This window comes from Nasonia vitripennis, chromosome 5, assembly GCF_009193385.2.
Source record: "Nasonia vitripennis strain AsymCx chromosome 5, Nvit_psr_1.1, whole genome shotgun sequence".
Taxonomy (NCBI): Eukaryota; Metazoa; Arthropoda; class Insecta; order Hymenoptera; family Pteromalidae; genus Nasonia; species Nasonia vitripennis.
This window is the reverse complement of record NC_045761.1, coordinates 26,337,421-26,351,810: the sequence shown is the minus strand read 5'-3', so window position 1 is coordinate 26,351,810 and position 14,390 is coordinate 26,337,421. Positions and strand designations below refer to the sequence as shown.

The 14,390-nt window shown below is 43.4% G+C and overlaps 1 protein-coding gene across 4 annotated transcripts; it reads left to right on the top strand.

The window, feature by feature from the left end:
• The first annotated feature begins 6,884 nt into the window (after positions 1–6,884).
• On the top strand, positions 6,885–14,349 carry LOC100121100 (V-type proton ATPase catalytic subunit A). Of its 4 annotated transcripts, none has more exons than XM_001604635.6 (11): positions 6,885–7,090; positions 8,633–8,719; positions 8,796–8,908; positions 8,997–9,362; positions 9,443–9,499; positions 9,582–9,948; positions 10,022–10,205; positions 10,281–10,398; positions 10,466–10,746; positions 10,818–11,007; positions 11,248–13,780. In XM_001604635.6, exons 2-11 carry the CDS (start codon positions 8,647–8,649, stop codon positions 11,338–11,340), a joined length of 1,842 nt encoding a protein of 613 aa, XP_001604685.1. In that variant the 5' UTR covers positions 6,885–7,090; positions 8,633–8,646; the 3' UTR covers positions 11,341–13,780. The 4 variants fall into 4 exon arrangements, with proteins under 4 accessions (XP_001604685.1, XP_003426586.1, XP_032456701.1 ...); XM_003426538.5 differs by lacking the exon at positions 6,885–7,090 and adding an exon at positions 7,128–7,324 and having other exon boundaries at positions 11,248–14,349; XM_032600810.1 differs by lacking the exon at positions 6,885–7,090 and adding an exon at positions 7,300–7,479 and having other exon boundaries at positions 11,248–14,349.
• The last annotated feature ends 41 nt before the right edge of the window (positions 14,350–14,390 follow it).

Genomic DNA, 14,390 nt, shown 5'->3' with positions numbered 1-14,390 from the left:
TTGTCTCTATCTCGGAGCTGAGCTTTTATAGTTTATTTAATCCCCTTCGCATCAAGAAGTCGTGCTGGGAAAACAAGCAGCCCTGGAAAGTGTAATAGATGGAGAGGAAAGTTTGCAGCGACGAGAGAAAAAATACACGCGGAGGTGCGGAAGAGTGCAGGGAGTGGGATATACACCGGCAGTGCTGGAATAGAGTGAGATGAATTGATAGGAGAACAGAGACGGAAGAGAAATGATTGATCGATGCGCGTATGGCTGGGAAAAAAAAATAGAGCCCCCGCGGCAATTATCGTATCGCGACGACGATATTCTTTTCAATCGTCGGATCCTACATGTGTTCCCCTCGCATGTACTCGGCCCGTGTGTAACGTTGATGAAAGCGCAATTAAATGGATCAACCCTTTGATCTCCTCGACGCGCACTTCTGCGGTATAAAAATATGGACTTGTATATAAAATACTCGACCTCCTTAACGAGATAAAAATGAAGAGCGTGTCAGCGCCGGGAAAACCTTCACCCTAAGGATTACATTGAAAAACCGACGCGGAATGATAACACGTGCGTGCATTATATACACAACTCAGTGAGACAGAGAGCGAGAGGAGCTAATGAACGCGAGCGGACTGCGGTACAGTGAAAATGGTCGGGCAACGGTCAGACCGACGTTAGCTTTTTTTCCTTCTCTCTCTCTGAGATTTACGCGAGAGCGACGTGGCCGCGGGAGAATTATTAATTCCGGAGATGAGAAACGGGGCCGGTTAATGAGGCGGAAGTGCGGCATAGCTATAGGAATATCGGGGATTTCATTCGTGATTTTTCACATCGACGCCGGGGATCTGCTTCATATCCGAGATTTATTTCCTCTGAGAGCTGTTGCGGCCGCGGATCTTTGGAAAATGCGATAATACTCACGGAATCGGACCGACCCAAATACTTAACTTTATGTCTCTCTCTCTCTCTCTCTTTCTCTCGCACCTGCGATGAATAATCGAGAGAAAAGCTGACGTGAAAGTTTGTACACAGGGGGTGGTGACTTTTTATTCTATTTCAGGGGGAGGAAGTCGCGGTGCTATTGTTGGCGTTTTATTGAAATAACTGAGAGAAATGCTCTCTCTTAAAAAGTTTAGGGGTAATACCTCTCGGAGATGAAAATTTTTCATACAACTGTACATTCAAATTTACGTCAAACTTTAGGACTCGAAGCCTCGACTCTGACGGCGATAAATCAAGAGCGACTTTAATATATGCGCCTGACGTATCTCTCTCTCTCTCTCTCTCTCTCTCTCTCTCTCTCTCTCTCTGTATACTAGATACCGCAGGATAAAAAAAAAGTTTCAACAACGTCATGCGATGCCTCGCTTCTCGCGTGAAAAAATCGTTAAAAAAAGTATCGGCGCATGTAACAAATGACGCCACGCGCGTACGTGACTTTTAACGAAAAACCGAGTGAGTAAACAATTTTTTCAAAACAAAAAAAAAACTAAATCCCCAGCAAAATAATTACGGGTTAATAGCTTACTACGCAGTGGTACGTGTCGTGCTAATTCAGCCCAGACTTCGCTCGTTACACGAGCCCGACCGCTCACACGACGACGCATCCCAGGCTTATTTTTAGCAACAAAACTCTCTCTCTCTCTCTCTCTCTCTCTCACAGACACGTCTCCCTATACAGCATTATCCCACGATAAAATAGCCGCGAAAGAAAGAGCGCATCAACGAAAGCGCGAATGATAAAAAGAAACAGCCAAGCGGAAAGGACGACGCGTGGAACAATTGGAGGACGAGGTAAGAATTTTCTCCAGTTCCTACTTCCACACACTCAGCCTTTCTCTCTCTCTCTCTCTCTCGAGTTCTTTTTTTCGAGTCGAGTTGCCGTCAAAGGAGCCGAGCGAAAGAGGCGTCGAACAGACGTTATTAACGGCGAATTATTGGAGTGGATGAAGAAATCTCGTTGTCGCGTTGTTTTTATACATTGTGCGCGCCGACTTTTATTGATTGACACGCGCGGGAAAAGCGAAGGAGATAAAAAACAAAAAAGAATTCAAGAGGGGTAAGGTCGAAAGCTCTCTCGCGAGTGTGTAGATCCTATCTCTCTCTCTCTCTCTCTCTCTCTCTCTATCGGCTCGCGGACACGTTGTTAATATTTTTTTCGCTGAACTTTTCCAGGAATACGCAATGCCAGCGCTGTTTCGGAAAAATGTCGTGGAGAGTTTGCTGTAGCAAGGGCTAACTCGATTACGCAACGCGTCGGCGTTGTCCGCACCAATGCGGATACTCTCCCGCGACGAGACGACAAAGAGTCTCCTCGTATTTTCCCGCATCGTAAATTTACGGCCGAACTTTTCTCGCCGCCGGTATTTCCGCTGGTAAATTAAAACAATAATTGACGAAAAAAGCGACTACCCCGGAAATCAAGGATAACAAAATAAATACACGCGCTGGGGTAAGGGTCAGCTCGGAATCGCGTCCGGATAATAGCCAGAGCAGTAGCAGCAGCCCAGTCGCCAGAGCGTCGGCATGACGGAGAGCTCTAGCGGCGCCGTCTCGACGGATATCCTATCGATTGCAATCCGCCCCTGCTCTCTCGCTGTAGCCGGAGACTCTCTTCTCTCGCGACGCCAGCGTGGCGCCGATTTTCAATTCGTTGCCGAGGGAAGACTGTTTATTTTGGAAATTTTCTCGCAGAGGGGGAGATCGTTAGGGAGGCGTGTTTGGGGAATGTTGCGGAGCTTTTGTTTTTGCGACGATCGGAAGAACAAAGGACGTTAGTTCGTGTTTGGTGGGAGATGAAAGGCCCATACAATGTAGCATTGAATGGATTTTGATCGAACATAAAAATTAATTTTGATGATTGCTTCGCGGTTTTGTATTGATTCGCGAATTTAATCAAGCTCCAACAATAGGCGCAACTCGTTCAATTACGCGTTACACAAATCGAATGTTATCGTTTCAATTCAAGCGGGCTGGGGAAAAATGTTTAAAAACCAAGCTGGCGATTCTGGCTCGGCACCAAGACCAAAATTTGTGCACACCTGCAGGGCAGCAACTAAATATTATCCGAATCGATGAAGCACATATATCCCAAGCACACATCGATCTCTCGGATAAATAAAAACTTTGTCTGCAGAGACACGGGGCCGCGCATCTATTATGAACAAAACGGCCGCTGAATAATGGGTCAAGTGCGCAGCAGCAGCTCGACTACCGGGATATTCCTTATATTAGAGAGACGCTATGCTATATCTCTCGCGGCTGTATTTTTAATATCGGCCCGCGCGGCGATAAACCGCTTTATTTTACGAGCGTTTTAGAGCCGGAAAAAGAGAGCAAGAGAGGGTAAGGGAATCGAATTGAACGACGTGGTGGTACGATGAGAGATCGGATACGGATGTTCTCGGCGGAAGAGTTGAACGGCTGCGGGGATTTGAATAGGACATGCTGTGCACGAGGCTGGGATTTATTGTTGCTGTGCTGGGTAATTGATTGTTTTCTGCGATTTTTATCGTATGCCTGACCGAGAGAGGCTTGTACTACTTGTAATACGAGATCTCTTTCGTTCGAAAGATTAAATAAAACAGCCATTCATCCATAAAAACAAAAAAACAAAAATCGCTCATTTTTCCTCAAGCCTTGAGCCATTAGAGTAATTGATTCCAGTATACATCGCAAGGAACAGCGAGTTACGCAACGCGTTCTTTCCTCTCCGCCGATAACGATCACGTCCGCGCGAAAATAATTCCTGTATAACAAAATATGAAGGCCTCTCTCTCTCTCTTACAGATTGATTATTCCGTCGCGCGCGCGTGTGTGTATGTGTAGAGGCGCGCGAGCCGCCGTTGCACGATCTGGGCCACGGAGACACAATTTCACTTTTTGGACCAAAGCCAATACCGCATTCCTTCGCCTTCTCCCTACTCCATTCGACTTATGTCTATGCACAACATATATAGATGTGTATGTATAGGTGTGCTGATCTTAGGGGATGTGTATACAACAATTGATTCGGAAGCTTTTCTTCGCGGACGATTCATTCGAGAGACTGGGATAAGGGTGTAATCGATGGACTTGAGGACTGAATTATTTATTCGCGGGATTAGTCATGCTGCAGTGGCATTAGCAGGTGTGTATGCAGATTCGTTTCGCCTTTTTTATGAATATGCGATGGCCGTTTTTAGCCAGTGTGTTCAAGGTCAAACATCGCGAGGGATCAGCCATCGGGCATCGTGGCCGAGAGAAAAAAGGGCAAACAAGCGTTAGCATACCGCTTTCAAAAGGACGTCACCAGTGCGTCTCCATCGTACACACACACACACACAGAACAATAACCGTGGATCTTTGCGCTAAGACGCCGCGATGGGGTGGATGAAAAAAGTTGGGGCCGGCGACGATAAATTCGGCGTCGCCTTGCCTGGCGCCAGACGATCAAATTTTCCCGTTCAGAGCTTGATTGCTGTATGTGGCGCGAAGCGAGAGAGGGGGGGGGGAAGGGCTTTTCCAGAGCCGATTAGCCGCACGTGGACGAGGGAGGTTATTGGAGCGAGGGGTGGATTTTTCGGGAAATTAATTTTTCCGCCAGCGGGAATATGACTTAATTGTTTGCCTATACTTCAAACTCGATACGGTTGTACGAGTTTTTTCTCTCTCAATGCTTATCCGGCAGTTTTACGATCGCATTAAAGCGCGAGAGTTTTTTATACCCATAGTGTAAAAGCGATCATACCACCAGCGCGATGGAATTCAATGTTAGCGACTTTCGTCCCGAGTAAACTTTTCCCGCGACTCGGGCAGACCGCAACTAGGTGCCAAGATGTATAAACTGAGTTTGGCAAACGTAAAGCAAACTGGCAGAAAAGTCCGCGCGGAACTCTTATATTGTTGTAACTTCGTTTCGCTCGAGCGAGCAATTTTCATGAAACTTTCGCTCGAAATGATAATAAGCTTTTTTTCACCGCTATGTAAATGTATGTACGAGAGGAATTTCTCATATCAAATCAAGACAAATCGCCCTCTACCTGGGATTTGCCGGGTTCGACCGGGAAATAAATTCGGCCGCACTGCGTCTCCTTTGATTTCGACCTGAAAAAAATATGGAAAAATTAAATCGAAGCCCCAGCATCCAATTACACAACGAGAAACCCCAAGCCTTTGACGTAGTAGCATGTAAAATCTCTCGGCGTAATCCCATTTTTCCATCCCCGTCGTCGTCGTGCCTACGACAAAAGCGAAAAAAAAAAAGAAGAAGAATATAGCAGAAGAAGAGAGGAGGCGAAATTTCCCGATAACTTTTTACGAGCCGGCCGCCGCCGTTATAATTCTATAAAAAGAAAAGTATGAAAGCCACTTACACGAGCGCCGTGGATATCGTTATAATCGAGCGCAAAGAGAGCAAATGTGGGGGGAAGAAAAAAACGAGGGGAAGGACGATTTTCACTGTCAGTCACGAGGTCGCCAAAGCCTACTTTCGCTACTGATGCACGTATACGGCACAAAGGATAGTAATTGCAGATAAGTGTGCAGCGCTGATGAATTCTCCCGTGTGTTATACACCCCGGCTGTTCATTAGGACGATAAAGTATTTAGTTACAAGGGCCGCTGCATTTGAAACGAGAGCTTTTTCTCGCGAGCTTGATAAGCGGGCTTTGTGTCGTTATACCGAAAGCCGAATTTTAGCTTGCACGCGCGATTTTTTTTTCGCGCGAAAATAAACTTTGCTATCCGAGAGTACATATAGTGGAATAAGAAAAAAAAAAAAAGGGGGGCAGCAAACGCTGCAAGCACGTGCGGCGAGTCGGCGCGTGTATGCATGCAGGAGTAGTGGAAGAGAGTAACTGCGCACAGATCGATCGCGCGGCATCGCTAATTAAGCTGTCGCAATTTAAGAACCGACGAGCTATCGGTATTAATTATAACGGCGACGCGCGCTGTATGTTTGTGTTATATGGATAAAGACGCATTGCTCTACGGATAATGGGATGGCTTTAGTGGGTGAGATAATTTTAGCGAAGGAGCTTTTTTATTTTGCGCCAAGTCGGCTTTTTTGGCGAAGCTGTGCAGTACGGTAAGGAGATCGATGCTGGACGTGGATGCGTGTTTTTTTATGCATTAAAGGTAGTGGCTAATCGAGAGATTGCTTGAGAGTGATAAGAGTGAATTATATTGTAGCTGATGATGCAATTTGCTTAATAGATGTAAGCTGTTATTGTAATTGTAACAGTTTTCGCTCGAGTACACACGTTGAAATATTAAAGTTTTTAATTTAGTGTATAATTTGTTCTCTATATAATGAAAACGTTCTTATCGGACTCTAGATCGGCCGTCGGCAGGTAAAAAACGAAAAGGAAAAGTTGAATTTCTTCTTTGCCGGCTAACGATACAGTCTGTTAAAATACTTTCGAAAATCAATTTAGCAATACTCGAATTTGAACAGAAACTTACCCTTAAATATTTTAGAATACATAAATTTCCAGGATTTGAAATCAGTAGCACTAGTAATTTGATCGAAGCAGAGCGTGCAATTTCAAAAATCCATTAATCAGTCACGAGCGCAAATAATGCAAAACTCGAAGCTGCGATGTTTTTTTCCCCTTGTCCGCCTCTAATTAGATGAAACGGCGCCGTCCTTTTTGCAGCGCTTCATTATCCTGAGTGATCTAATTTCTCATAGCTCATTTTTTATGCTTCCTGTTGAATAAAAGTCATAATAGATGGTTTACGACAACCTATTAAACTTTCATTCGCAAAAATAAAAAACTTCAATCCGTATGAAAAAGATCGATTCAAAAACTCCCGCCTCGCGGCCATCTCGATCTCCCGGCAGCCAATCGCGCATCCGGCCCTCCCGAGTCCAAGCTCGCGATAGGCCGCCGATCGGCAGCACGTGCAGTCAGCTGACCAGCGCGCCAGCTCCCGTGTAGCTCTCCATATTCCATATCCACTCAGTAGTGTGCCGTGCCAGCACACACCAAAAGAGAGAGAGAGAAGAGCCAGACGTGTCTCTCAGAGTCTTCGCGTCTCCGCATCTTAATCATCGTCAGCAGCAGTAGTCACCCTTGACGTTGTCGTCGTCGCCGTCATCTCTGCTCTACGTCCGGTGAGTCTCATTCGTAAACTCTTAGAATTACAAAGGCACGTAATGTCGCGACTCGTCGCGGGTATATCTACGTATACGCGCAGGAGAGAGAGAGAGAGAGAGAGAGAGAGAGACGGAGCGAGTAGTGCTCTGGCCTATTGATCCGTGCGCCATCGCGAATATTTTCGTCCGCTCGCGGGGAAGGTGTTACTCGTACAGTGAGATTAACTGCATAAGTGTGAGTTGAAGCGACGGGTGAGTACTCGCATCATCTCCGGAGGCATATGCCTCGAAGTCGCTTCATCGCTTGTAGCAGACGGCTTTACTTAACACACACACACACAGACATACACGATCGCTTTTCCCCGGGGGTTTCTACTCGTGTTTTCGGAGCTTTTCCACTGACCCAGGTAATCTCTGGCTGCTACGGGTAAGCGACTTTTCTCTTTCTCTCTCCTCCGTGTTTATCTAGTGTGCCAGGTGACGACGTACGGCTGTGCTGCTATATAGGTGGTAGACGTACAGTCAAGTTCGGGGATATAATTATTCGTGGGAGAACCGGAGGAATCTGGTTATTCGAGAGGCCCACTACTTAGGTGTGTGTGTGTGTGTGTATAATCGAGTTATACGCGTCCGGGAATATAAGAGCTTTCGAGTGCACAATGAAACAATCGACACTGCAGCTGAGTTGCAAAATATACGGGCTGACAGTCGTGTAGAAATCAACTCTTTCTCTGTCATAACACGCACTCGACTCTCCGAATTACTCTGGGAAATCGGACGTATACAAAAGCTCTATGAATAGCAACGTAAACACAAAAAAGCATTATAAATAACCCTAGTGAAATAAAGCTGCTGCAGCGTAAAGGCACTTTTCCGCGTATCTATAGAGAGCACAGCGCTTTTAAGAGCGATAGTGTAAAACCGGCGTAATGACACCAGGCAGCGCAGCAGCAGCAGCAGCAGCGCGACTCGCGGAGGAAGGGCTACGCCTACATCAGCCGCTCACGTGAGAACATCCCGACGGCCGTCGTTTCTCGCTCAGACATTTCGGAGCTGCATCAGTCTTCGCTCTTTGCTGTCTCTTTTTTTCACGAGATCTCTACTGCAAGTGTCTCGTGTTTTTCTCACAGTCGAGTGCGAGAAGGAGATCACGAGGTGAACTTGGTAATAATCGATCGAGGGACACGTATACTCGGTTTTTCCCTTTTTTTTTTTTTAATAATCGTTCTCCTTCAACAAGTGTTCGAGGGCGACGGACGTCTTGGTTTCGACGATTTCGGGTTTCGGGACGGTCGATTAGAGTTGGGTGTGTGGCACAGTGGCTTTTTGGCTGGCTGCTGTCTCGTGAGAGAGAAGACGTACGGCGCGTCACGTGATTTTCAATTGAGTGGATTTCTACTGCTGATGTACTGCTATAAGCCGTTTGGTGTACTATGCTAAAAATATTTTGATTTGGACAGGCGGCTGCGGCTGGGGTTGTTAGCTGTAGATAGTAGTTTTGGGTTCATCAGGGTGGAAAATGGAGTGACTGGTTTTGAGAGAGTGCTGTTTCTGTTGCAGATTAACACAGCAACATGACGCTGCCAAAGATTGCTAATGTCGAGAAGGAGGCAAAGTTCGGCTATGTCTACGCTGTATCCGGACCTGGTGAGTTGGAAATTCTTCTTTGATGTTTGCAAGTGATGGTATCTGTAGTTGTTCAATGGATACTTGTCTGTTTCAGTCGTCACGGCAGAGAAAATGTCTGGATCAGCTATGTACGAGCTGGTTCGTGTAGGCTATGATGAACTGGTAGGAGAGATCATTCGTCTTGAGGGAGACATGGCTACCATTCAGGTAAATACACCTTGCAATAGTTCAGACCTCTACTACAGATTTTCCTGATGGATGTTATCTGATGATCAAACTTCCATCAATACAACAGGTATACGAAGAAACCAGCGGTGTCACAGTTGGAGACCCTGTGCTCCGAACTGGTAAGCCTCTGTCCGTAGAGTTGGGACCTGGTATTTTGGGCAGCATCTTTGATGGTATCCAGCGTCCACTGAAAGACATCAACGAACTCACCGGTTCCATTTACATACCCAAGGGTGTCAACACTCCTGCCCTGTCGCGTACCATAGCCTGGGAATTCAACCCACTGTACATCAAGAATGGAAGTCACATCACTGGAGGCGACATGTACGGTATTGTACACGAAAATACTCTGGTTAAGCATAAAATGATTCTGCCACCAAAAGCCAAGGGTACTGTTACCTACATTGCTCCAGCTGGCAACTACACAGTTGAGGTGAGTGAACAGTGACAATAATAGAGATGGATTACTTACTACTACTTGAAGATGATGCTGAATGTACGTTTTATTTATAGGATGTTGTCTTGGAAACAGAGTTCGATGGAGAGAAGACCAAATACACTATGCTCCAGGTAAATATTTAGACCTTCTACTAAAATTAAATGCCTCTTGCAGTTTCAAGCAGCTCTTTCATTGACGCGCGTCTATTTTTAGGTGTGGCCCGTACGTCAGCCACGTCCAGTCACAGAGAAATTGCCGGCCAATCACCCTCTGCTCACTGGTCAACGTGTCTTGGATTCCCTCTTCCCCTGTGTTCAGGGAGGTACCACCGCCATCCCCGGTGCTTTCGGTTGCGGTAAAACTGTCATCTCGCAGGCTCTGTCCAAGTACTCCAACTCCGATGTCATCATCTACGTCGGTTGCGGAGAGCGTGGTAACGAGATGTCTGAGGTACTGAGAGATTTCCCCGAGCTGACTGTCGAAATCGACGGAGTTACCGAGTCCATCATGAAGCGTACCGCCCTGGTCGCCAACACCTCTAACATGCCTGTCGCTGCTCGTGAAGCTTCTATCTATACTGGTAAGTGTTGATCGAATTTCATCTATACCATTTTTTTGAGGGATGAGTACTGAAAGATTCCTTTTGTTGCTAGGTATTACTCTGTCCGAGTACTTCAGAGACATGGGTTACAACGTGTCGATGATGGCTGACTCGACCTCTCGATGGGCCGAAGCTCTTCGAGAAATTTCGGGTCGTCTGGCTGAGATGCCTGCCGATTCCGGTTATCCTGCGTATCTTGGTGCTCGTTTGGCTAGTTTCTATGAGAGAGCCGGAAGGTACGTACCTGATGCATGCCTTGAAACTAATAAATTCACCATGGGACAATGTTTTAACTGAAAACTGTGTTTCAGAGTCAAGTGTCTGGGTAACCCAGACCGAGAAGGTTCCGTCAGTATCGTAGGTGCTGTATCACCCCCTGGTGGTGATTTCTCTGATCCCGTTACCAGCGCTACCCTTGGTATCGTACAGGTAAGACTTTACCACCGTTTTGCTACCACGAAACGATATTAGGTACTCACGACTTTGCTATTTCTAGGTGTTCTGGGGTCTCGACAAGAAGCTCGCTCAGCGCAAGCACTTCCCGTCCATCAACTGGCTCATCTCCTACAGTAAATACCTTCGTGCATTGGACGACTTCTATGACAAGAACTTCCAGGAGTTCGTGCCTCTTCGTACCAAGGTCAAGGAAATCCTTCAGGAGGAAGAAGATTTGTCCGAAATCGTGCAGCTCGTCGGTAAGGCTTCTCTTGCCGAAACTGACAAGATCACCCTTGAAGTCGCCAAGCTGTTGAAAGACGATTTCTTGCAACAGAACAGGTAATTTCTTATACTATCATTTGCTCAATTAAATTTTAGAGCTGCAACTGAATCGGCAAATATTTCTGTAGCTACTCGCCATACGATCGTTTCTGTCCATTCTACAAGACCGTCGGTATGCTGAGAAACATGATTGCTTTCTACGACATGGCCAGGCACGCTGTTGAATCGACGGCACAGTCTGACAACAAAATCACATGGAACGTCATTCGAGACAGTATGGGAAATATTCTGTACCAACTCAGTTCCATGAAGTTCAAGGTAAATATCTATAATTTTCTTTGTGACGTTAGACTATTTGCAAATTCTTACGTAACTACAAACTACATTGTGTTAGCATATTACTACGCACTTCAAATCAGTTGTCATCTGGCAAATACGTCATGTATATAGATAAAGCGATCGCTTATCTAATTCCTTAACTATGCCCGACCTTATCAATTTTGATATTAATATTCGAATCAAATTTGGACCTTTGTAAATAAAAATATGAATTTTTAGGACCCTGTGAAAGACGGCGAGGCGAAGATCAGATCTGACTTCGACCAGTTGCACGAAGACATTCAGCAGGCGTTTAGGAATTTAGAAGATTAAATTTTCGCAATATTTATGTGAAATTCTTGTTATCGTACTGCCTGGAGTTCCAGTGTGAAAACAAACATGCCGAATACGGGAATTATTCCAGTTGCAGTCGTTTGGGGTTGTTCCAATTATACAAAAAAAAAATCATGCCGTCATACCACAAAAATTATATAAAATAATTTTAAAAAAGATTAATGTGTAAGGAAATGTGAGAATACCGAGAGAAGATGAGAACGGTCGTGTTTGCTGACTGGTGGCTGTTTTATTTTATTAGGCCAAAGTAGTGTTATTATTAATTTTTTTTTTTTCAAGTTGAGAAAAACACGCTTCACGCGCGGAGAGTGCTATCAAAACATTCCATAGCATATCCGAACGCCACGGAAATCCTGGCTTAGAAAATTTTATTGAACGCAATTCAGAATAGTTTATTGAGAATGAACTGTTTTTTTGTGATCGACTTAATTTTTAATCTGAGTTTTATCCAGACTGCAGATAAAAGAAAGTACACTTGGTGATTTTTTTTTTATTATTTATTCAAGTGCGATGATTCAGCAATTATGTATTAAAAGAAAAGTATTCGACCCTATTGAATTTTCTTTAGGGGACAAATAGAGATAACCTAAATCTTTAAAAGGTCTAATTGTTTTATGGTGTGTATTGCACGTTCGTTATGTTTCAAAGAAGCTCAAGATTTGTTGTCAATTGAGTTGTATAGACTTGAAATAAGTAAGATTCAAAATATTCTGTCTATTTGTATTGTTTTCAATGTGGTTTTCTAATCGGGGCGCATACCTGACTAACCATTAGTTATTAAGTGCAAATATTAGTTTCATTTTCAAGAGCACGAAAAAAAGTATTTCCTGACAATTGAACATACAGAACAACTGCTAAATAAGTTTATTTTTTTTTTGCATATACAGATATAATCACGATTGAGATGACTCTTATTTTAAATAGTTTTTGAAAATGTACTCAAACCAATGCAAAGTGTTTTGAAAACGAAACTGACGTGGTTCGTACATAGAATGCTTTAGTTTTTTAAAACAAAAAAGGAATCATAGAACACGTTTTTGAATTGAAAAATCGTATTAACATTCTCCACTCCTCACTTTCTTCCATCCTAATTTTATATAGTATACGGGATACTTGCAATTAGTCGTGCGCTTTGAGACGTGTACATTTCCGTTTTCTCGTGTACGCGCCAAAAATAAATTATGCGATTGCATAAAATATGAATCAAGTCTTAGGACCGATACTTAAAAGGTGAAAAAATAAGGAATCAACGATGATGTTAATCTCGTTGCTTATTAATCGAGCCTCTTATAGATTATATTTTTTCCTTCCCCTCACGCATAATAAACAGATATGAACAAACAAATAATGGCTCGTTTATAGTTTGAAACTCGGCGATTTGAGAAAGACTGTTGTACATAATTACAGATCTACGTCTGTACATAAATCTAATGGATTAGGTATGATTGTAGATCAGATAGAAAGAGAAAAAACTTAGATTTTGTGAACATTTTTCAAATTTCAAAAATGATGATTCATCTTTGATCGTACACAGATTAACGACCGCATAATTATGTGCAGAATTTTTTCTCAATATTCGAACCGTTATTTTTTCTCTGCAAAAATGTCATTCGATCGCTGTACATAGATAATAACTATATCACACTGTTCATCGTGACTATGAATTAGCTGATCAATGTTTCGATGAGCTCTGAGCGAAAGAGGAATAAAAACTCATTAGAGAGAAAGCGAACTCGAGACCGACTCGCACTTGCTGTCAATACACATCCCATTCAAGACAATAAAAACAAGAAAAATTAAGCAAATGGGACACCCCTAAACGTCATCTATATTTGAATGAAAACGACAAAAAAAATCATGTGTTTCTAATAATTGTAAACTATAATTCCTATATTTTAACGACGATCGTGGATGAAATCTCAAATCAAGTACGATCTCCGTATGCTACCGTTTCCTGGGCACAAAGTCTTTTCGCTCAGACCAGCAACTACTCGTGATCCATGTGAATCGATTTTTCTTCGTTCAATCGCATTGTTCATGAGTAATGCTTTCTATACTGGTACATAAGACGGAAAATTGTAATCGTTAATTCTTGGAAAACAAAACAGCCAGAGACTTTGTTCCTCGGGACCACACAATCGAAAACTCGCCATCGATTATCTGTTATGCGTACGAATAAACGATTATTATTACATCAAAGCTGTTACACAAGTCATGGAAGCGTTGTAATGAACCGCGCGGAAAATTGTTCTTCTCCGTTACAACTATATAATAGACGCAATATATCCAACTTTGTGCATTTCTTTCGGCCAACGACGTCGCGCCAACCTCCAAGTCGACTTCACTTTGAACTATGCACAAAATACGACAAAAAAAAACAAAAAAAAAAGTAATAGCAAACAACCATTAAAAAAAGCAACGATCAAGAATAATATGTATACAATCCTATAATCATTGTACAATACATTATAACAAGGAGGAATATCCGCGCTGCGAGGAAAAAAGCTCTCGGTCCGTCCGTACGCGTCCGCGAACACCCTACACGCAATATACAAAAGAATTGAACACATGGCCTTGGCGTCGCGATTTGGACGCGTAGGTCGGACCATCGACAGGTTTTTTCTTATTCGCGCACTGAGAGAAAGATATTTGAGAGATAAATGCGTATTGACTCGTGGAGTATTATTATCTATTGTATCATATATATTATTATGTTATGTAAACGTAACAGAAAGTATACATAGGCGTTAAATAATGTTATACAATGTTAATATAGACAGTTTTAAGAATGGTAGGCTAAACAAAAAAAAATTAAATAAAACGAAGAAAATGTCAAGGTGCTGGGTATCGCAGTTGAGGAAAGACTACGAGAGAAGAGTTGAAGATGCAAAGAGGAGGCTCTCCATTATGTCCAGTTCCAGCAGCTTCAGTATCATTTCCATTGTATGATATGTAAAAAAAAAAACGAATAAAAAGCTATGCACAATATATTGATGGTGTTTTGTATAATTCTCGGAGTAAATAACGTA